The sequence below is a fragment of the Phaenicophaeus curvirostris genome, chromosome 5, assembly GCF_032191515.1.
Source record: "Phaenicophaeus curvirostris isolate KB17595 chromosome 5, BPBGC_Pcur_1.0, whole genome shotgun sequence".
NCBI lineage: Eukaryota > Metazoa > Chordata > Aves > Cuculiformes > Cuculidae > Phaenicophaeus > Phaenicophaeus curvirostris.
Window position 1 is genome coordinate 63,916,555 of NC_091396.1, and position 24,354 is coordinate 63,940,908.

General features: G+C 42.6%; 1 protein-coding gene across 1 annotated transcript in view; it reads left to right on the forward strand.

The window, feature by feature from the left end:
- Positions 1 to 23,953, forward strand: part of RHOJ (ras homolog family member J) — a 64,590-nt gene extending 40,637 nt beyond the window's left edge. Inside the window, exons 2-5 of the mRNA XM_069858986.1 lie at positions 6,539 to 6,597; positions 12,471 to 12,635; positions 13,948 to 14,043; positions 15,009 to 23,953. Of these exons, the coding sequence (XP_069715087.1) occupies positions 6,539 to 6,597; positions 12,471 to 12,635; positions 13,948 to 14,043; positions 15,009 to 15,152 (464 nt within the window). The 3' untranslated portion in view covers positions 15,153 to 23,953. The remainder of the gene's footprint in view (positions 1 to 6,538; positions 6,598 to 12,470; positions 12,636 to 13,947; positions 14,044 to 15,008) is intronic.
- The last annotated feature ends 401 nt before the right edge of the window (positions 23,954 to 24,354 follow it).

A 24,354-nucleotide genomic window follows, 5' to 3' on the forward strand; every position in this document is an offset into this window, starting at 1 on the left:
CCCCGGATACTGACCCAACCAAAATCGAAGCAGTGTGTGAGAAATTAATCCCTTGCAATCCTAACCCTGTTTTCTTCACTTGGATCAGCCAAATAAAGATATTTGTGAACACAAATACAACCCAAAATAGTTTCCATAAATGCACCTGGAAGTGTGCTTAGAAGGTACTTCAAAAATGTGCTGCCTGCACACTTTGTTTTCCTGTTGACTATTCAGGTCTGCTGTGTCTTAAAGCTTGGGATATATAGCTTAAGTTCAGTTACTTAGATGCCTGACTGCTACAGGAACCAAAGGGTTTAGAGACCTAAATGTCATCGAGGCATATTTGAATTTCAGTCCAGAGTTGGAACATAACAGGGATCTGCACAATTAGCCATAGAGACCCTTACTTAGGAGCTATGCAGTACAAAAAGAAGACAATTTATAAACAAGACTTAAAATCACTCTTCTTCAAACAAACTCCTACAAAAACACTCCTGTCCTGCCTGGAGTAAGCCCCAGAGAGCAGTCAGCATCTGTGAAAAGGAGGGGGATTCCCAGCTCATTATGAAAGCTTTCATAAAAGGGCATTCAGGAAGGAAGGAAAATGTTACCCAGTGAGTAAAACTATCATCAGTATCCCCAGGGATATCAGCTACTGGAGAATACAACATATTCAGTGTGTCTATAACTTCACTTAACAGAAATTACTCTGAAATGTAGCAGAGGAAGGAACTTGGGGTCCCTGAAACACCCTGGCAGTTGCTGCTGTCCCCAGACAATGCATTTGCTCTTCAAGATTCAGTCTGGACTTGAGTCATGCCTTGGTATGATCACTCTATTACAGAGCAAGTAAAACCCCATGGGAAATCGTTGACTGGTGATCCCTTCTGAAGTGTTCAACCTCAAATCTGTGCTAAGGAAAACACAAAAGAAAACCAAAAAATAAGCTCTTAATTGCAGTTGATCTCTATTCTTTATACTAATTACTTTACAATTATTCTGGTAAAAAACATAGGGTCAACTGGGAACAAATGGTTCTGGCATTGCTGAAAATGTTCTGATTTTATAGGCTGGTGTTGCAGTGGGTTTAAGGTATATTCACAAAGGAGAAGGGATATGAGCTTCTTAATATATCAAGAGACTTGTGGAGAAGGAGAATCTGTTCTCACCTCTCTGGGACCTGCTCTAGTCCTCCGAGGTGACGGTCTCTTTGACTGAGCGTGGAGCAGTTCACTCATTATTTTGCCAATAAAGTCTATATTCCTTTGTGAATTTGAATCCTTCTGCTTTCTAAATGTCCTGGGCATGATCTGGGTGCCCCAAGTCAAGGCAGAATATTTCACACAGAATCACTGGAAAAGACCTCCAGGAACTGAGTCCAAATTTCACTCTTCAACTGAATGTTCCATTCAACTAGAAACTGGAAAAAATGCTTACATATGAGTATTTTATATATAAAATGCATGTGTGTATGCATGTGCATATGTATTTTGAAGAAAAGAATATTGCTTAGTTTATTACTCATTGCTACCTTCCCTCATTAGTATATGATCTGTATTTAACATCAATTGGAACTAGTTATAATTTCACATAGAGTTTCACCTGACATATACATGGAGAAGCAAAGAAGTAACATCGTGAAACTGAGCACAAGCTGAAGCCAGGAGTTTAAAACACTAATGCTCCCTCTTCAGTGAGGCTTGTATGAACGAGCACATTTGGAAAGGAAAAGAAAGCTATAAAGCATGCATATAAAGCCCTTTCTGTAGAGAAATTTAAAATTTGGTCAAGTGTCTACCCATCCCTTAAAGCAGTAAGAACCCAAAACTTCTATCTAAACTCCACTGCAGCTGATGAAAAACTGCTCTTCTGTCCATCTGATTTCACCCTCTTTCCCAACTGGAAAGGAAGCATATATGTGCATTTCTATAGCCAGCAGGTCAACCAGAATAGCAGTTGTTCTTATACTAGCGGCCATTAGTGGTGTTAATTAACAAGCATCTGGTACATATAATTATAGTGAACAAAAAAATGCACAAACTTAATAGTCAGAGCTTACTGACAAGGGCTGAAGATAGCCCTTGTGAAAGTTTGAGAGCTGATACAGACTAATTTGCCCCAATAAATGAGAATGCCTTTCCATCCAGGCAGGTGCTACCATCTCTGCTTGCTATCAGGCTCCTGGAATCTCTCTCTAAAGCAGCTGGGCCTTTATTTGTTGGCAGGAAGGCAGTAAAATAAATAGATTACTTCTCTCATGTGGTATCACATTAGACATTGTGTAAGCTGTTGCGTATGTTCTGGCTAGTAGTTTCACAGCCACTTGGTTCTATAAGCACTTCTTCACAGGCATGGAAAAATTCCCCATGATGTGCACACCCACTCTTCTGAACCACAGTTAAGAACATCTCACCTACTTCATCCTAGCTTGGTGTCCTACCAGAGACTTGTGTGTTGCATTGTGTTATTGATCAAACATAAAGAGATTCAGGGAGGGCAGCAGAAAATTTATGTCTCTTTTCTATCAGTGCAGATCATGAATATTTCTGCTGTGTGGCTGAAGGGCTCTTCCAAGAGTACAGTTCGGTTTTACACATCCTGCCCTGGCTTAAAATCACCCAGTGAAAGTAGGAAAATGTCTGCTCCATCGCACCATCTGATGGAACCCAGACTGGAGCCAAATGAGAGCCAGGACTGTGCTAGTATTCAGCTACATTTTATTGCTGCCCCTGCTGTACTTGGTGTTAAAGTCCATGCAGTTTCAGCACTTAATCAATGTATCAATACAGCCAGTAAGTGGCAAGGAGAGTTTGCATTTATCTTGTTATTCCAAGACTGCTCATAAAGCTGAATTAACAAGCCTGTCGGGGAGCCTGCATTACCTCCAGTAACTGGGAAGGAATTCCATATTGGTTTCCCATTGGTTTGGCCACTGAGAAAACAGGAAAAGATAGTAACAGGGTAAGTCAAAGAAAACTGAGATAAAGCCAAAACTAATGCCTACAAATCTAGCAGAGCAATCTCAGCTCATCAATGCGACCTACCAAGAGGACATGCTAAACTGCCTTTTGCCTGACAGAGGCAGACTAATAAACTCTCGGTATAAAAATACCATGATGTTTTCATGGGCAAAAGCCATTTATTTTGACATCTGGTTTGCCTGCATGGAAGTGTGGTTGAAATTTCAGCATCAATACATAAATCTAGACATCACTGCGTCAAGAGCCAGTGATTATTTGAATTGTCAGTGTGAGCCATTTGGTCCCCACTGCTTCAAGAGCCAGGAATCCAAAGACAGCAGTTTGCCTGTTGCAGTATTTTAGCCAACAAGGCAGTTTCGCTGGTGTGGTAGCTGTAACTTTAGAGAGGTAATGTGAACAGGAAGGGAATGTTCTCATGGTGAGACTAGATTAGAAAAATCAACAAAAAGAAAGAAAATACAAAGGCTGATGAGGAAAAGGAAAAAAGAAAAGGATAAAAAGAAAAATGAAAAAGAAAAAATGAATAAGACAAAAAGACTGGTGCCATGCAGACATTCACAGCAGGACCTGTGAGAGGCAAGATGCTATAAGGAGAATTAAACTGTCATGTGCAAGCTGGGTAGGCTCAGAGTGTATTTTCCCAAAAGCCCTTGCATTTCTTAACCCTTGTGCATGAGGAGAGTAATGGCAGGACACCCCCAACCTCTTTATTCCCCATCCTAGAGGTCACCAAGAGCCAAACTGAACTTTACAAACTATCAATATATACTCAATGTGTGGCTAAACAGGCCAGTTGCAAAATATCCAGCATGACTTCATGGACTGCAGAGCACAGGTAATATTTCAAGAGCTCTTACAGCATATCCTTCTGGCAAAGTGCTGCACACCAGAGAAAGACTGGACATCTGTCCAAAAAAAGCTTATCTCCAAATCATATTAACTACTGGAACAAGACAGCAATTTGTATCTGCACCAGGGCTTTCTGCCAGTGTGGTTGTGTCAGTCAGATGCCACCAAGACACAAGCCAGAAAAGCTTCACAGCAGCCTGAGCCTGAGCAGAGTGAAGCTCGGTGTGACTTCCAAGATTTTAAAACACTGAAGACCCGAGCTGATCTTTCATAAGCGGGACCCAGTGCAGTTTGCCTGTGCTCAGTGCTAGCCAGCACTAGAGGCAAAGCTGATTAACTATGTCAGTACTGGCATATGGCAAATGCCTTTTCATTTCATCAGACACATCAGCTCCACGTACCCCATGGCCACGCAGCTGTCATATGAGCATCACGTTTTGGAGGTGCTCTGTAGACTCCGTACGAATTCAGACAAGGACTGACAGTGCAAGTGATGGTCATCTGCACTCCCAAACACCACCTTGTCCAAAAGAGCGCTGCATGGATAATGTGCCGCAGCTGGGAAATTGCCTTCAGCTGAGGGGAACATCTTCCCACAGTCAGTCCTTGAGCAGAGTAAAATCAGCAGAATAGGTCTGGCTCCTGCACTTCTTGGCACAGAGGCAGGGTGAAGGCTGGCCAAGGTTGCACTGGAAAAAGCGTACAGCTCCCAGCTGCCTCTGGTAAGATGTGCAGAACCCGTGAGTCCCACTACTTCTGAGAAGGGACCTAATAAAAGCGAGCACTGTCAATATGCTTCATACCTCCACTGGGACATGCTGAGATTCCCTACACCACAAAAAAAATTGAAAACCAGGCAGGTTTTGTTTATTTGGTTTTGTTTTTGTTTTTTTTTTAGTTTATTTATCTGGGCATCTGGGCAGTCGCCTGTCTGCACTGGGATGCATCTCCCCACCCAGGTACCTCTTCCCTGGGCTCTTCCACTCATGGACATCCATGCTCAACAGCTAGTCGTGGTTTGAGTTCCTCTGGCAACTGCACCGTAAATGAGCCACCTCCTGAACTTAGGAGCAGGAGGAGGGCTCTCAGTCCCTTTCCCATCCCCTCTTTCCCCTCCTGTACATCACAAGGCAGCCCCAACAGAGGGTGAGAGCAGCTCATCCTGCTCTCAGCATCTACTGCAGTCCTTGCTGAGACCTCGTACTTTCAGGATGTCAGTTTTGTTCTCTTTATACACTAGCAAAATCACCGTGTCGCTTTGCAAGCGAGTAAAGCTGCTGAATAATCAGTCTGTCCAGACACACTGACAGAGACTTCAAGTCTAAGAGATTTCAAACAGGACACTGTTCCCCACTGCAGGAGTTAACTCCTATAAATGTGTAGGTGCTTTTCTCCGACAAAAGTCCTACCACTTTGAAAAATAGAAGAAAAAAGAAAAAAAACACAACAATACCCTATGTGGTGTTTTCAAGCCTTTTCTTTCCCAAAAGCAACTATTAATCTTTCCCAGCCATTGTCATTTGCAAATTGTGATCAGCCAATGGGCACCAGTCCTAGCCTCATCCCACTCCAGCCATAGTTTTGTGTTCATTCCAGCCATTTGCTTTTATGCTTTAGAGTAATATAAATGGGCTATGAGAATACCATTATTTTAAACAACTTTCCTAGTAAATAATTAAAGAATTCCTGTTGGATAATGGGTGGAACTGGATTCCCCCTCTTACTTTCCAGATGAGTAAAAATCAATTAAGCAGATTAGCTGGTTAAATAAATTAATACGGATCATACTGTTTATAGAAATAACACTGATTACAGAGATCAACTAATAATAAGGTTCGTTCAAAGGTAATGAGAAAACAAGTTTCATCCATGTCAAAGGAGTCAAAATGAAGTTCGAAGTGAATTCTGCTAAAGGAGTAAATGTGCTGAGTGTTGCCAATAAATGAAGCCATATTTTTGGGAGGTGGTTGAGTCCCCTTCCCTGGAGGTGTTTAAGGGACGGGTGGATGAGGTGCTGAGGGACATGGTTTAGTGTTTGATAGGAATGGTTGGACTCGATGATCCGGTGAGTCTTTTCCAACCTGGTGATTCTATGATTCTATGATTTACAACAGCATCTGTTCAATATCCCTGCAAATATTAGTGGTCCTCTTCCTCCCCATCCTTTGAGAGCCACACATATTAAGTGCTGTCACTTGACCTGTGACTGATGACACAGGAGAGCACAGGTTGCCAAAGAGGCACTGCACCTCCATTGAGAGCCACCAAACATCCGCCACTGCTGAATGCTTCGTCATTTTACAACCTGGAACAAATGAAGTAATAAAAAAACTTTCTCAATGATCCATGACAAACCTACCCCAATGCTTATGGTGGGAAGGCAGCACTTCTGTGATTTCAAGTCCTAGCACCTCATAGGGGTCAGGTAGTAGCTGCAGAGACAGGGGGAAATATCCTCTGGTCTCTGGGTCCCTGATGGCAGTAGTGTGCAAAGCTCATCTCTCTTGGATGTGTATGAAGAAATAAGAACTTGGCATAAAGCATATGTTTCTGTTGTGACTTTAGGTTGACTTCAATTTGTGTTGAATAGATGTGCTTGGTTTCAGATGCACATTTTAAGACATATGCTAATGCATCCAGTACAAGGGTCTGTTGGATTTTTTGACTGAAACACACTGAAAAGAGGCCACTAGCTTGTGCATAAACACTTCTTGTTTCTTTTCCAGTAACTGTGACTGTGGGAGGACAACAACATTTGCTGGGGCTTTATGACACTGCAGGGCAGGTAAATTACTGCAAAACAGTTATCGTTTTCCTTTCTTATGGTTTGTTTGTTATTACCATATACTGAGCTTTGTTGTTCCTACTGTTTGGGGGTTGGGGGGTAAGGAATGGTGTTTACAAATAATAACAGTCAGTTGTGAGTTGTAATGGTTGAACTGCCTTTTTGCTTTCTACATAAAGCTTTCATTCTGGTTCATCAGGAAAACACACACAAATACACTCATCCCTAAGGCTGAGTTTTGGCTAAGCAAAAATCTAATGCCTGATTAAGCTATTCAGCATCCTGTATATCCACCTCCTACTGCAAATATGGCATTTTGTATAAAGTCAACATTTTCTTACATTTACTGCATGGTGTCATTGAAGATGCAGAGAAGAATTCCCATTTAAAATAGCAGAAAATTAAGATAATACAGAAGCAGTCTGTCACCAGCTATTGAATTTTAAATGGTAAGCCAGTGAGATTTGCATTCATCCCAAGATCCTTCTCCTAGGATAAGGATGTCCATTACAGGAGAATTGGTACTCCAAGTTAACTTACATATACTTTTAATGTTCCCGCTGTCCACAGTCTGTTACAGTCTCCTTTCACTAAAAGTTGGCCAAAGAGCTCTGGTCTAGGGGCTGATTTCACCTCCTGGAGAGGAGGGGAACGTATTTCTCACTGCCTTGCTCTGCAAGCAGAAGGGCAGAAAAGGGTGCAAGGAGCAGCCCTTTCCTTCATCCAAATGATGACTGGCAGAACAGAGGAAGGACCACAATCTGCACAGAAACCTTGCAGAAAATCACCTGCCAAGAGGGAAAGGAGCAGGTCCCAGGTTGCTCCCAGCCTGGGAAAGTTGGAGAACCCAAGTCCACTGGCTTCTCCGGTCAGACCTGGCACTGGAGGTAGCAAGAATGAAAAGCAGATTTGGGAACCTGGGACTCTCTGGGACACAACAGCTCTGGATGCTGGGCTTTGCTTTCAGGAGCACTTCTTGGCTATGTTCTTTTTTCACCTTGACTGACTGCTATGAAATACATAAACATACAGAAGGAGACCATCCTGTCTGCAGAATGCCACTTATTGTAGATTATACTTTACAGCAGTGTGCAGAGGGGCCAAAACCAACAAGAGGATAGTATCCAGAAAAACCTTCACTTAGCACGAGTGTGGCTTTTATACTTTGGATTTCACTTTTTTCATTTTATTCTTGTGATGTGTCTGTAGGCAGCAGTGGCTGCTTTGTAGCTCACTTGGTGTCACTTACAGTCCACTCAACCTTCCTGTTCATGTGGTGTAAACAGATCATCCAAAAGCCAGTCCAAATAGAATTACCACAGTCTTTGTTCCATGCTCAATGCACATTCAGTTTTCTGTTCTGCACTCACAAACACAGAGCTTGGAGCATGTCTATCCCAATCCAGCAGCACTGCAAGCCTTTGCAAAGCAGACTAGTGTTATATTAGGTTCTCATTCAGATTTTACCCAGTGCCTTAATATCTCTACTTGTTTTACACTTGCCACCCAGTTTCTCAACAACACATCCTCTTATTTGTCCTCCTGAGCCAGAAGAAACACTAATGTGTCTCTCTGACAAGCTTCACCCTTCCATTCATCCCTCCACAACTATTTTGCCATCTCCTGCTTCAAAATGGCCAGAGCATCACCTGCCTTGAAGCACCATTTCTAACTCATCAGGATTATTTCCCTTCCAGACGATGATCCAGAGGATGTGGCCAGCTATTCAAAATTCAGAGCATGAATCACTTGTTAATAACTAGATCGTATCTCCACGAAGACTGAAAGGGTGATGCTTCCACATGTTCAAGCTATAAGGACACATCATCTGGGTTGTTTCTTCCCTCCGTCTCGTATTGTGTGGCTTTCCAAAGGCATCAGTGTGAAGTCATAGGCAAAAATAGCACTTGACATTACGATGTTATAAAACATACGCTAATGAAATAACAATTGGAAAAGGTACTCCTGCAGCAGGACCCTCTGTCAGCCTGAAGAAAGAGCTGGCAGGGACCCCAGATCTGGGCTATCTGGTTTTCTGCATCCTTGGCATAAACACTCCCAGGAGTTAAAAAACGTGGTCTTTTTTCCCCTGGGATGGATCCAAGTGCAAAGTTGTTTAACAGGCTTACATGGGAAGGAGCATATATGAGATCAGAATAGAGACAACATTAAAAAAATCCAAATTTGCCTGTACTTTGTGGGCCAAAGTAGTGCAAGGATGCTGGTGGCAAGAGAGGGGGGAAGGAGCAACACTGGTTGATGTTTCTTGGCCCCAGCAAGTTATAGGCACGTAACTCAGCAAATCCACGCCTGGTGCTAGCAGTTCCGTGCCAAACCAGGGGCCAGGCAGAGTAACTGGGAAGCCTTGCACTCGCTAAACATCAGGCAGCAAAATGCAAGCGAGAGCCAGAGGAACGAATTAAAAATCAGCTACAGCCCTACCCCATGAAGACTCATGTCACTTCCCAAGTTCCACTATCACTAGCTGCAGCACCTCTGGGTATGCTCCATAGCCTTGCAAATGTCCAGCCTCTTTTTTACACTATTTATTTACTTGACTTCAAACGTCTCTGAATGCAAAATTATCCTGTTGCACATCTCATAATGTTCCATTGCAAGAATTTATAGCCTTCTCCCGGACAGAAGCGTGAAGAGAGGTGGGGTTGTCCAATGAGGGCTGAAGGCTTCTACCAGCCCTCAGATTTAAGCTTATACAGGAGCCCTGATCAACTCTTACCCATGACAGATGTGCTTGTGCTCTAACAGGATCATGCAAATTTCTGTGTGCCCTGACAGGAGATGAGACCCCTGCTATGTGATGCATGATTGTCCTTCCTTACAGCTTATATAATGCCCTGCGCTGCTAACGCAAATCAGGAACACTCCCCCTGAAAAATGGATTTTCTAGGAGCTCTGGAAAGCAAAATAAAATGAAATGCACACTCCCATAGCTGTCACCGCCAGGCAAAGCGCTCGTGGCTTTTAGTTTGCTATTTTAATGGTACAGTAGGTTCCAGCCCCTCTAAATATGCACGTCTGGAATATTGAAACTGGTTATATTTAGCCAGTTTCTTTCCAAAACTCCTAAATCACATTTCCTCAAGGGCTTGCTGCCACCACGTGGCTGTTTTGGGAGTCTGTTTTTTAACTGGAAGCACTAAAAAACAGTGCCAAGCACCTCACATAAGCTCATGCTGACTGTGGCGAAAACACATCTCATCTCGGAGAAGTCATCAGATTTGATGCTCTGGGTTAAAATAGTGTCCCATCATCATAGAATCATAGAATCATAGAATAACCAGGTTGGAAGAGACCCACCGGATCATCGAGTCCAACCATTCCTATCAAACACTAAACCATGCCCCTCAGCACCTCGCCCACCCGTGCCTTAAACACCTCCAGGGAAGGGGACTCAACCACCTCCCTGGGCAGCCTGTTCCAGTGCCCAATGACCCTTTCTGTGAAGAATTTTTTCCTCATATCCAGCCTAAACCTCCCCTGGCGGAGCTTGAGGCCATTCCCTCTTGTCCTGTCCCCTGTCACTTGGGAGAAGAGGCCAGCACCCTCCTCTCTACAACCTCCTTTCAGGTCGTTGTAGAGAGCAATGAGGTCTCCCCTCAGCAGGATTCAGGCCAGGCCACCCACTGCATCCACATAAAACTTAGCTGTATCTATAATACAATTTCTCCTTTGATCCTGTTATGTTGGCATTCACTTTGTCTCTGTTAACTCATCTGTGGAAGTTCATCTCCGGAGCCTCATATAAGTCTCCTTCCACTGACTTTGCTTCTTCGTGGCCTGTATCTCTGATGTCCCCAAAGTGCCTCTGAGTTTTCTTCCCATTCCTTGAACATGAAGAATCCTCTCTTTCGTGGACTGATATGTCCAAATAACTTCTCTTGTCACGTAAATGCTTCTTCAGATCAATACTTTCTGTGACACTGGTAAAACGTATCAGCTGACAATTACTCTGGCTTTACTCCAAATACTGTGACTTTGACAATGGAGGTGGTAACTGAGAATTTGCTCTTCCTGTTGAAGTTGGTTTGGGACAACAAACATTCAGTTAGACAAAACAAAACATTTTGTTTGTGGTTTAGGATGTTTCTTTAAACTTCTTTTTAATGAGAGAGAGCTAAAATTGGCCCCATACTTCCTTTAAGAATAAATAATTAAGAGATTTTGTTGTTGTTGTTAGAAAAAGATGGAGTAGACTGTTTTTGCATAATCCATTGGTAATTTTTTTGAATCTAACATTGATTCAGAAGCAGTCTGGGTCATCTTATCACTGCATACTCAGTGAAAAAAAAAAGACTTCGGAAAAAAGATTTACTGGTCTCAACTCATAGTTAAGCCCTTAACCCAACCAAAGCAAGACAGAAGCAAGGCTGGATGAAGACACCCTCTCATCAGTACATACAATGATATAGTTCTGCATGAGTTTCTCCTGTAGGACAGACAGCAGCTTGCATTGCTCCTACCCATAATGTGGGATTTTCCATCCTCAAATAAATGTTCTCAAGCCTGAGCAGCAGGTCCTGGATATCTTTTTCTTTTTTCCTTGTTATTGAGTTATAAACTATTTCATTATCTGCAAAGCAGAACTGCACCAGTTGAAGTTTCAGACAATTATAACTAAAAAAGACCGTACTGCATAGATTTGAGGCTTGCCCTGAATGCAGAAACTGTGAACTAAAGACCTAGGTCTCAGTCAGGCTTGACAGCAATATGTATTATCACTACCCACACTCCAACTTTATGTCCCTCTCCCCCTTTTTTTAATTCTGTCGGTTTTCAGAACATGTATATCCCCTCTAAAAGAATCTGCATTTTTGCACTGAATTTTCTAACAGGCTTCATTGAAAAACACCTACCAGACAAAGTTATAGATGCTCTCATTATCAGAAAGAGCCAGTCTACCCCTTTCACATGACTTGCAAAACCTCTGCTCACTCTCAAGAGATGACATCTCTCCTTTTCCAGTCCAGGGCCTGTGGAAACATAATATCATAGAATCATAGAATCACCAGGTTGGAAGAGACCCACCGGATCATCGAGTCCAACCATTCTCACCAATCTCTAAACCATGCCCCTCAGCACCTCATCCACCCGCACCTTAAACACCTCCAGGGAAGGCGAGTCAACCGCCTCCCTGGGCAGACCGTTCCATTGCCTAATGACCCTTTCAGTGAAGAATTTTTTTCTTATGCCGAGTCTGAACCTCCCCTCGCAGGCAGAGCTTGAGGCACACACTCCTGTGATATGACACACTCCCCTATGATTTACCCAGTTTCTGCAGGCTGGGTTTGACCTGCTTTGTGCTTTTAAGCTAAGTGTCTTCTGCTGACTGACACATTGCCATGTACCACAGCTGAGTGCAACAGCACTGACTAAATTGGAGACCCATATTTGTTGTGTATGGTCATGTCTATAATGCCTACTAGGGAACAGAAAGCCCTTAATATTAACAGAAAAAGCCTAGAGGTTTGTCATCAGCAAAAGTTAGCTAGCAGTGACATTCAAATAATACTTCCTAGAATGGTATCACACTGCCAGAGGGATTAAGTTGGTACATGCAGCCTCAAGATCAATTTTTATTACACCACCAGTGATGGCTGTTGTTTAGCATTACCCTCTACATAAGTATCGTCATGGATAACACACACAAACAAAATGTGTTAGGACTTTTGCATAAAGATGCTGACAAAACAGCACTCTTGGTCCACGAGACGTGACTCACCACTCAGCGTCTCTCTAGAGGCTATGACTATACACGAGCACGGAGGGACAGCGTTGAACAGTTCATGATGTGATGACCCCATCTTCAATTATCCCCCGCCACATAATGTGTTTGCTGTTTTACCCCCTGGCAGGAGGACTACAACCAGCTGAGACCCCTGTCCTACCCCAACACAGACGTGTTCTTGATCTGTTTCTCAGTGGTGAACCCTGCCTCATACCACAACGTCCAGGAGGAGTGGGTGCCTGAGCTGAAAGTCTGCATGCCCAACGTGCCTTACGTCCTTATAGGAACACAGGTAATGCTCCTCCAGGACACCGCCAGGCATAGCATGGATCTTCAGAGCAAGGGTGCTCTTAATCCACCCTAGGGGTGGCTGGAAGGCTGAGCTCTATGGAAAAGTTTCCTATTTAATTTCTTATGTGAATTGTTGCGAGAATTTCCCATTAGAGGAAAACTCAGGGGGTGGGAATGGAAATCAACATGCAGATGTCCCATCATACTAGTCACGACTGGCAAAACTCATCCCATCTTTTTACTCAAATGCATATTAATGTGGCAAAAAAGCATAAATACCTATAGGGAGAATAGATTTCTGACAAGCCTTTAGTGCGGGAAAAAGAAAATCCATCAAAGCCCACGGTTAGAAGCAGAAGCTAAACTTCAAACTAAATTTTAAGAATGGGAATAATTAAGCGAATTATTTACTTAGGGACAAGGGAAGGAAATAGCGTCCCTCAAGCTTTACATCAACACTGTAATTAGTGACTCACCATCCTGCTTGTGTTATAGTAGATGTTAGACTAAACGATCAATCCACTTTATTTTGGCCTTAAGATCTGTGAATCTATCAATCAAATGAAAATGCCTTAAATACGGGTTTGCTTCCAAGACACAGAATAGCTAGAGATTGTGTGAAGTAGGGATTCGAGTCTGGAAAAAGTTTGAATACTGAATGGTAACCTCAGCCAAGTTAGAGGAACAGATCAATCTCTCATCAGAACCAAAATCTTCGTGCCGTAAGAAAGTTCAGTTGTTCAAACGCTAGCTTTGTTATTTGCTCTGCAATAGTCTAAAACACCCATTTTTAAATAGAAGTATTACCCTTTGGATCACACACTCTGAAAATGGATGGGTTTGAAATGCCAGAATGCTTCACTTTGATGTTTTCCATGTAAATAAAGGATTTTGTTTCTAGTCAGTCATACTGAGCTGTGTCTGTCTCTGCCTGTCAGGGTGTTTTACGGGTGATGCAGTGCCGGGCTGCAGCAGCCTCTCCTTACAACGTGGCTCAGGCTTCCACCAACGCTTTCCAAGACACGTTGTGAAAGCCATTGAGAACAGCATGTTTCCTTTACCACAGCTATCTGAGCTGAGGCCCAGTAAACCACCAGTGAGGATGAATTCATACTAAACAGAAAGAAAATAAAAAGGAAGGAGGAGGAGGGGAAGGAAAATTCATGCAATTAATTGTTGAAGTATCATTTGAGGCCAGGAGGACAGGTGCCCTTATACGAGGACATGACTGTGGGTTCATAGAGCTACAAATATCTTCCTCAAGAATTGCAGCAAGGTGTTACTGAGCACAAGGCTTGTGTATTTTCTATCAGATTGATCTGCGAGATGACCCCAAAACTTTGGCTCGGCTGCTTTACATGAAGGAGAAACCACTCACCTATGAGCACGGAGTGAAGCTAGCGAAAGAGGTAATAGCTTTTTCTGAGGTCTCATTAAATTGATTGATTACAGCTTTCCATTGAGTTTTATTTCATTCAAGGTGAATTCCTCTGGGCCCCATTTGTTGGTCCCAGCCAGAGATTAAAGCCTCTGTTCAAACAGGTTGGACGTAGACACAGACTGGGGCTCCTGAGCCTGCAGTTTTGCAACACCCAGTTGAGCTCCCAAAGATGCTATTGCATCTTTCTCCAGGGAAGGTAGGGAGATAAAATCCTCCCCCAAGCCCTGAAATGTAGGCATCTGCACTCCAGCTCTTTCTGCTTTGCATGCTGCAGGTGCTGTTACAGACTCCGGCCCTCCAAGGCCAGAGAAAGCATCCATTAGCAGAATAAACTGAGTAAGAAACAAGGTCACTGAATAAGCTGAGGCAGCTTGCCCAGGCCACTGTGCGTGTTTGTGTTATACCAGCACACCCAGGAGACTCCTGTCTCAAGATGATGCTTCCCAGTTCCCAGAAGCCAGCTGGAAGCCCGCTCCCAGCTAGCAGCTTCCTGGCATTGCAGGAGGCAGGACACACAAGTGACAGGTCAGGGGAGAAAAGCCAAGTATATGGGGAGCTCAGCTAACAATTCAGCACCTCCTTGAAGCCCCTCAGCTGCACAGACATGAGGCCAAGCTCCTGTTCCAGCACTGGGTGCAGCTCCCCAATCTCTCTGGAAGGTCATTCTGTGAATTCCTGCTCCCCACTAGCCCCATGTGGTGACACATTTGTGTTGATGCTCGTCCCTGATTCCTCGCTTAGGATGACCACCTGAACTTGTCCCTTAGTTGCACAGGCAGCCTAACACAAAACAGAATAAAGACCTGACCCCCTTTTCTAAAAGTCTAGGCTTCCCTCTGTGGCAGGACAAATATGCACATAGAATGATGCTGGAACAGGGTCATTCTGTCTCTCCCAGCAATGACTACTCATGTTTTCTCTCCTCACTTTCAGATCGGAGCACAGTGCTATCTTGAGTGCTCAGCTCTCACGCAGAAAGGCCTTAAGACAGTCTTTGATGAAGCAATCCTGACCATCTTCCATCCCAAGAAGAAGAAGCGTTGTGCGAAGTGCCACAGGTGCTGCACCCTTGTGTGAAGTCACTTGGAAAGAAAAGTGAGATGAGTTCCATGAAACCAAGCAGGTTAGAAAGGCAATGAAGGTCACATGCGACTGAAATGAGGAACATGACCAGAAAGGGGTCCTTCCTCCCCAAATTTAGGAGCCCCCTGTTCTTTGAAACCTCCAAGCTGTATCACTCTAGACCAACTCATGTCTATGTGCTTTCCTAACCCTCCAGAGTTGTACGTAGCCTGTTCCCACTACTGCAAACTGCACTGCACCAACAGAAACCAGGATGCCTGCTCCTGCTTGACTCCTCACCTTAGGAATAAGGCGAAGGTGCTGTATGGAAAAAACTAAAGCTGGTAAAACAGACAAGAGAAACTCCATTTGTGGCCTTAAGCAAGAATTGATCAAAATTAGGAAACTGCAATACATAGGAATTGAATCTGAACTGATCAAAAGAGCATGGAGATTTGTAGAAATCTAATATGTAAGATAAACACTATAGGTAGGATGTACTTTTAAATTACATTTCTTTTATAAGACTTGCTAGTTCAGGATATACCTTCATTTGTGCAAACCACGTGGTAGAAAAAATGGAGTGATTCCAATTTGTTTTCACTTAATTGTGAAACTTCACAGCGTCAGGATGTTGCTGCACCCAAGCTATCAAAATGGATCAACATTTACCTCCAGACTTAAAGAATGTTCTTACAACAAAAAAATGCAAGTAACTATTTCTACAGGGGAATGTTCAGGCTGAGCCATGTTTCCATAAGCTGGGAAAGGAAGAACAGAAATGTAGCCTTAATTTACCGAAACAAAGAAATTTGCCACCAAAGATTATCGCCCTTGACATGAAATAGCAGCGTGGAACAATCTCCCTTCCAAACTGAGAACATGAATGAGACACATTGCCATGGCAACTGAAAATATACTTTATAGATCAGCTGGATTTCTACATCTCACCCAGCAGACAAATACAGCAAAAAAAACCAAAAAGCCAAAGGTCATACTGACTTCAAGTGCTTTAAGATGATCCAAAACAGCCTGAAGATTATTTTTTTTTAACGGAGTCTCTCATGTAAAAAACCTCATCAAAGAGGATCTGTAAACATGTTGACTTGTAGTGTCCCTCCTCCAAACCATTACTTCTTTCTTTGCTCTTAATTTTCCCTCTTCTTTACTGAGTGCTGTTCAAGTTGCCGTATGGCTGCAGTCCTCAGGAATGGCCTTTCACATGAGTGGCAGATGACAGGCTGCAGTCTATAGCACAGAGACTGGAAGTCCAGACCTCAAGGGAGGAGAAGCTGCCTGTTAGCTATCTTTGCTCCTGGAAAAAAAAAATATAAGTGCCTTTTCAATAAAACCTCTCCAGGGAACCTGTACTTTTGCACATCACAGCAACACCAATGCTCAGAGGTGGACTCAAAGGATGTCTTGTTACTTCCATCTGTCTTCGGGTACCTTGGCAATGCCATGGGACTGCCTTGTTATGGGTTTCATTCCTCAAGCAGAAAATCACAGAGCCAGCAAATACAGATTTCCAGGCCTCTGATGTAATTCCTTGCAAAAGCCGTGTCTGTAGTCAGCGTTTCCAGAAGTGCTAGGAGTAAGCAGAGAACAGCAGTGCAGCCTGGGGACACGTGCCCTGCCCTCCCCTGCAGCCCAGGGGACTGCCAGCTCACTCCTCTCCAGGAGCACAGGAATGTGCTGAATACCCACAGCAACCAGAAAAGCTCTTGTGGTTAGTTGTGAATTAAAGACCCAGTGTTACTTAGAGCAATTAGCAACTTCAGTAGGACCATAGGAACTGCAGTGTTGGTGCAGAGAAGGGAACAAGCGTGATGCGGTGCCCAATCTTGCAGTCACTGAGACTCATGGATCCAAGCTCCTCCTTTAGCACAAATGCAATTTAGCATGGACACCTACAGAAGCCAGATATCATACCCCAAAACATTTCCAGGTACAAATCAAGAATTATCTTTAACGAAGGTGACCAAGTTCAAGGCAGATGCATTGTTAATGTTACCCACCTGGCTTTCACTCACCATCTGTTTCCCGCTGCACACAAGAATAGATGAAAACAAAGTTGTGCTAAATCAAAGATCAACAAAAGAAAGATTTCCTCACTGCTGGCATCCTTCATGCATATTTTATATCTGGTTTTATTATGTCCCAACCATTTGCTTCAAATGGACTGGCTGATAACGCACAGCTCAGAGCAAGGACACTGTTGAAGCCTGGTGAGGGAGTTCGTGTTGTGCCACAGAGGTTGTGTTGCAAACCCCAAGCAGAGCAGTGAGTAATCACACAGCTGGGACACTGGCAGTCAGCTGAACTGTAACGTGTAAAGAGATAGCAGTGAGTATCAGGAAAACTAGAAGTGGATTAAATAAATAAATATTTGTGTGATGTTTGTTGGCTTACAACATGACCAGAAGTTCACTGAGGCCAGAAAAAAATGCTTTCAACAGATGGTAGAGAAAATCAGAGCTTCAATATGCTGCCATTTACTTCAGTGGAAACAAAATAAGATGATAACTTTGGTTTAACTCATGTAGAGTTGCTATAGAGCTCAAGTCTCTGGTTAAAGTAAGTGCAGTCAGTTTTTGCTGAAGCTCAGTGCAAACACTCAGGTTGGAGCTGCCAGATATTCTCTGAGCTTCAGAAAATACAGAAGAAATAGAAAACCAGACTGACAGCTGTGCTTATCATAAAATAATGAGCACACTGGAAAAGTGCAATATAGCATTCCCAGCATGCATCAGATAAAGCCACCACATTACTTTTTTTTTGCATGCTACCTAGTATCTACTTGTCTACTAATACTAATGAGATGGCATAGGATAGGCTCATAATATTGAAAATCAAATAGAAAGTTGTAGCACTAATGTAACTGCAGTGGTCTGAGAAAAAATAACTAAAAAACATAGGGTGATGTAGAAGCTAAATTGCCACTATCATAGAATCACAGAATTATAGATTGGATTAAGTTCATCTAGTCCAACCCCTCTGCAATAAGCAGGGACATCTGTAACTCAATCAGGTTGCTCAGAGCCCCATCTACCTGACCTTGAATGTTGCCAGGGATGGGGCATCTGCCTCCTCTCTGGGCAAGCTGTGCCAGTGCCTCAACACCCTCATTGTTAAAAAATATTCCTTAGGACCTGCCTAATTCCACCCTCTTTTAGTTTAAGAACTTTACCCCTTGTCCTACTGCAACAAAGGAGATTGTGGAGAGGAGGGTGCTGACCTCTTCTCCCAAGTGACAGGGGACAGGGCAAGAGGCAATGTCGTCAAGCTCCGCCAGGGGAGATTTAGGCTGAACATTAGGAAAAAATTTTTCACAGAAAGGGTCATTGGGCATGGAACAGGCTGCCCAGGGAGGTGGTTGAGTCACCTTCCCTGGAGGTGTTTAAGGGACGGGTGGACGAGGCACTGAGGGGCATGGTTTAGTGTTTGATAGGAATGGTTGGACTCGATGATCCGGTGGGTCTCTTCCAACCTGGTGATTCTATGATCCTATGAGTCTATGTATCAAACTGCAGTACCCTGCACAAATTGCATAGCAGGGAAAGCAGATAGAAAGGTGTTAATACATGTACAAAAAAAAATGTTAAGACGAACTAGGATCTTATTTGCACTTACAAAGCTGAGCACATCATGATTGTGGGGCACTGAAATTTCAAGTTCTTCATGCTGATTGTGACCAAAATTTGACATCTGAGAGCTGCAATCAAGGGATAATGTTCACAGCCCACTGAGAAATGGCCTCTGCACTCCATTTATTTTTGATTTCTCTTCCAACAAAAATAAATGTTTTAAAAATAGTCATAGTTATTGCATGTCCCATAAACATTATTCCTGTGTTAGGTTATATACACACACCTATGGAACGTGGTACTTGGATCTGCCTTGTTATGCTATGTTATTTTGAGGAGGCAGGAGTAGCACAGGCCACTAGGCTTTAGAAAGGGATTGTAGGCAGATGTAAGGAGTATCGTTGACTCTCTGGCAAGTCGTACCTAGTACCTTTTCTAAAAGCCAACAGATGGTGTGTGAACAGGCAGCAAAGCTTATTTTCAGAAATACCAAAACACCAGACACAGTGCACACTCAGGCAGAAGGCAACAGATATAAACTTCAAGTTATTTTCAAGCACCATTATTAACAAGAAAAGAAAATCAATAAATGATTGCTAGGTGAAAGGAGATGGGTTTTCTCACTGTAAGATGAGCTAGATAGAAAAGTCAGATGCTGATTTCACCTTCAAAGGAATGCAGTTCGAGGAGTCATAAAGTCTATAAACCACCCCAGGAACCTATTCGACAATGTCCTCTTAATGCAACTGATATCAAAATCTTTCCTGGCAGAGCTGCCTTTGCTAATAGTCCGCTGTCATTTCAAAAGCTCTCACAGCTTACAAGAAATCTGCTAGACCCTGAAAAACCCATCTCCTTTGTCCTCTTCTGAAACCTCAGTGTTCTACCAGCTGTTGTTAACCTGAAGATGTAGTTTCAAACTAAGATCCCAAAGGGTTTTCATGCAAAATCCTGCAAGGAGATAGTAGAGACATTTAGTATTAGGGGGATACAATACACTGGAGAGCTGTTTTCACGTTAAAATAACCTATAGATGCCACTGCCCTTCAGAGCACTTTTAAAACACCAGGCCAGTGGAACTGGGCAATCCAGTTCCACAGAGATTGCCACAGTTTGTCCTGTGGCTCCCAAAGTGCAGGAGTAGCTGGGGAGAATGCAGAAATGAGGATCTGACCCCACACAGATCCATCCCGGAGTATTCGCTCAAATGGTATAAAAATTTATGTATTTATTTCCTCTAGGAAAAGGAATTCCATCTGGTTGTCCTATGGGCCAGATGCTCCCAGACCTTCTCTCTCTACTCTGTAAATATCTACTGTTACAGTAGAATACATCTTATGAAGAACAACCAGTTACAAGTTCTTGTCTTGCACTGTCTTGAATTAGCTGGTGGAAACTGCAGAATTCACTCAGAGTCCAGCATGACAAACAAAACAATCGTTTCAGCAGCTGTCATTGATATTTCTCACATTTTTTCTCTTTTAAATCACTGCTTCAGTTCAAAATAAACCCAGACTTAAATATAGTGCTGCATCTTAAAACGTAATAAAGATATTCCAAATACTTCTATCAAGGGGTCAGATTTTGGCAGTCTTCCTTACACTGATGAGCATCTTGCTGCATAAGGAATTACCCTCAACTTCTTCATGTCTCGTTCAATCCCAATGAAACTGCTCATGTAAATGAGGGAGTCTGAATATGGCCATTAGTGACCTGCTCTTGCAGTTATTGGATAACAAAATGTCTTCTAGCTGCTCTAGTCTTGGTGGCCTGTGTACCTCAAAAAGGAGTTATTTCCCGTTCCCCATGTCATGTACAAATCACTTGGTGCCCTGTAGTGCTCAGCACCATAAGCTGTCTGGTCTCTGCCATCTAAGGACTCATGGTAAAGAAGAATCAAGAAAAGAGTCGGGAAAGGAGACAAGCCTTGAGCACGCTGCTACACGAACTGAGCAGGACTCTCCCATAAACAATCACAACTCTAGGCAAGGGGCCAAAAACCCACCCTGAGGGTGGGAAAATCACTGTAGCAAACAGAGAGCAACAGAACAAACATTTCACTACAGTGACTGCTGTTGACAAGGATGCACTGGCTTGACTCCACACAGACAGCAAGTTGTTAAGATCCCATCCAAGATGTTGTCACAAGACTACAGAGACCTGAGCTGAGAACCCTTTACAGAGGCTTGGAAAAGGCTGCAGAAGTTCTTGCAAATTATTTCTATCACTGCCTCCCCTCCTTACACCCAAACTTATACCAGCAAGCCATACAGTGGCCAATTATGCTGATGATATATGTCTCGCAGATGTATTTTCACCACGTGAGCTGCCATGTCCTTAGAAATATGTTCCTCTAAATCTGACGTGAAAGATGCCTGTTTGCTTACATAGCTTGCTTACAGTCCACGACCTTTTCTGTAGCTTTTTTCCCTAGTGGAACAGCAAATACCACTTGATTCACTGTACTGAAGCTTCATCTGGATTAAAAATAAATTGCAATGGCATCAATCTGTCTCAAGCCAGGCTTGTTTAAAAGCACATTTGCATTCTCCAGCAAAGTAATCAACATATGCCTATGTTGGCCTAGGGACCATTTGCTCTTTGCTCAATAAATAAGTAGAATACAGGAACCCAACTGCACATGCCTTCCTCCCTGTCTTTTCCTTTTCCTTGAAGAGGATTTGCGATGTGTTTTTTCTCACTTAAAAAAAAAAAACCAACCTGGAAATAACAGAACATTTCCTTGTCTCACAACTCAAAAGGACTCGAGGAGCATCTGCTGGGACAGGAGGTGACCGTGGAGTGACGTATGTCAGATAACTTCTAGGCACATTTAAGCTCTATGTAAAAATGAAGACAAATCCCTACTATAAATGTTTATTTTCCTCTTAGTGAATAAAGACCATCTGAAAGCAGGAAAAAGCCTTCCACTGGTATCAGTAGTGACTTTTGATCTCAGCTGTCTTCACCTATCAAAACAAAACACAAATAGAAGTATTTCTGCAGCAAAAAGCTGTAACAGAAACACTGATTAAAAGCAATGAATGCAATAGAAGCATGACACCTACACCTCTGCTTCAGAGGAGATCTGCAAAATCAGGGCCCAGAGCCACAGTTAATTTGATGCTAAACCTTCAATCTAATTTTAAGATGCTAAGGGGTTGCCCATAACTAGGATGAAAAACATCTTCAAATTCTTTTTTCTTTGTCTCAGTTAAAGCTTTCAGAAACATGTGAACACAAATATATTTTTCCTAGACAGCTACTCAGACTCCACCAGAAGAACAAAAAGAGTCAGAAACTCATTGTGAGAGGAAAATGAGCTCACAAACTCATTGTATCAAAAAGCAACAGACAAAAATCATATGAATTGCTACCAAAGGTGAAAAATCTCTACAGCTTTGAAACTGTTTACAAAAATAACACTGCTCACGAACCCTACCCTCTTTCCAGAATATGCAGACCATAATGCAGTGTTGGCTGCTTCTTCTGACTATAATTTTAGGGTGAGATTTTCAAAGGTGCTGTATGTTGGCTTGATTTCAATGAAGACGATGGAAAAATTCAATGGGGTCCACACATGTCTAATGTGGAAACTGTCTGAGAGTCTTTACATTTCCTCCTTTTCTGCCTTTTATTGTGGCTGACAGAGCTTTGAGCACATAGATACACTGAGCCGGGTCCAAGAATCTTTTACATCTTTTGGCTGCTGGTTGCAGACTCCTGAGAGAAGTTAAGCATCTGGAGACTTTGCTATTGTAATCTTTAGCCTGATCTTTGGATACAGGATTTTTAACTCCTGATTTCAACAACTACTGAGGCTGAAGATAAAAATTATTACATTGACAATTTAATATTCAAGAAATATGGGTATATTTGCTGAGTTTGATATTGTACTCATTGCTGTCACTTAATATCATTCCACCCCAGTGGGAGCATTCAGGATGCCAGATTTAATTTTGCATTTGGTTTTGCCAAAGTTTGAGCTCTTGCTGATATCAACTCTGGTGAATTTTGACTTTGATCAGAAGTTAATAAATTCAGAGTAAAGAGTTGTTGGCAGTCTGCAGTTTCCGTAACAGTTATTTGTACTGATAATACGTAGAAATTTTTGTCTAATGTTTGTTAAAGTATTTTGGGGTGTAAGCCATATGCATAGTGTGACTGTCATATCATCTGTCCCAACACTTCTCCCCAAAACAGGCAGCTGTTCTAACTGCATTACAGAACTGGCAGGCACAGAACTGCCTTGTCAGTATGTAGTAAATGAGCCAAAACATTCCCCAAACCTGTAAATATTAATATAATAATGTAAAGCTATGTGAGAAAGGAAAGACATTGGCAGCCTTCTTCATTCATGAGTAGAAGTGATCTATGGTGGTGACCCCAGGTTGTCAGGTGGGAAATGCTGCAGAGCAGGGCACGACACGGTCTCCACACTGCCCCCAGCAAGTATGGTGTGAGCCCAGCAGAAAAGCTTAGAGGTGCCACCATGAAGTCACACTGGGATACCTGGTGCTCTGCAGCACCTTGGGAATGGGAGGGATTCAAAAGATGCAAAGATGGGAAGAGAGATGGACCTGAAGCGTCCTTCCGTGCAAAGAGAACTGAATCCCGTTTAACCTGTTATGATGTTGATATATTAGTCAAGTTCAAGCTGCAATAAGAGTGTCTGCTCCCCTGAGAACATGAAGAAAACATCTTTCCTTTCTTTTTACATAATACTTCAACAACACTTAAAGAGTGCGACAAGTTATCCTAACTGAATTTTTTTGTGAAACAGATATAATGACCTTAGCACAAATCAGGACTTACCACATCATCAGTCAGTTCTTCACAGGTTAAGAAGAGTCACTTACTTTACTTGATTTGAGCAACTGAATTTTTCTCCATTACAAGTTGCTGTGTGCAATATCATGGGAAAACCAGAGGATGAATACTAAAACATTAAGTTTGACTTTTGAGTGGTATATCTTTTTTCAAATATTAACCAAATCTTCAAAATTCCAAAGCAATAAAATTCCAAACCAAGGAAATTAAGTTTTCCAACAATTATGTTTTGCGTATTTTAAAAATCATGTAAGCAATATTAGTTTCCTATTTACAACACATGATTCTGTACTCTTTTGCTTATCTTCTTTTAAACATGTAATTATTGTATATTGTATCTGCACATTAATATTGTCTATTGTACATAGTTTATTTTAACAAAATAAATGTTTTACTAAGTATTTTGACAGCATCATTTTGAGGGTCTGGTGTTGTGTTTATTTTCCCAGATATTAATCATGTACACCTTTGCAGGACATTGCAGGTACAAAAAAAACATAGCTTTTGGATCATTCAGGAACTGCCTGCACCTTCCAGTGTCCCCAGCAGAAACTCAAACAGGAGGTAGCACCACAGAGGTTTGCTCATCTCCAGCATGTTCCTCTTGCAAAGCTGCTGCTTGACCAAATCCTCTGCAGCCTGGAAATGTGGGTAGACAGAGATGTGGGATGTGCAGGTCTGGCTCCCTGCTGGCATTCAGCCTTCAGCTCACTCTGGAACCGGACTACCCCTCAATAATTGCCATGGAGCTATTTAGTCTTCCATCCTCCACCAATATTAAGGTGGTTGGTTGCTCTTTT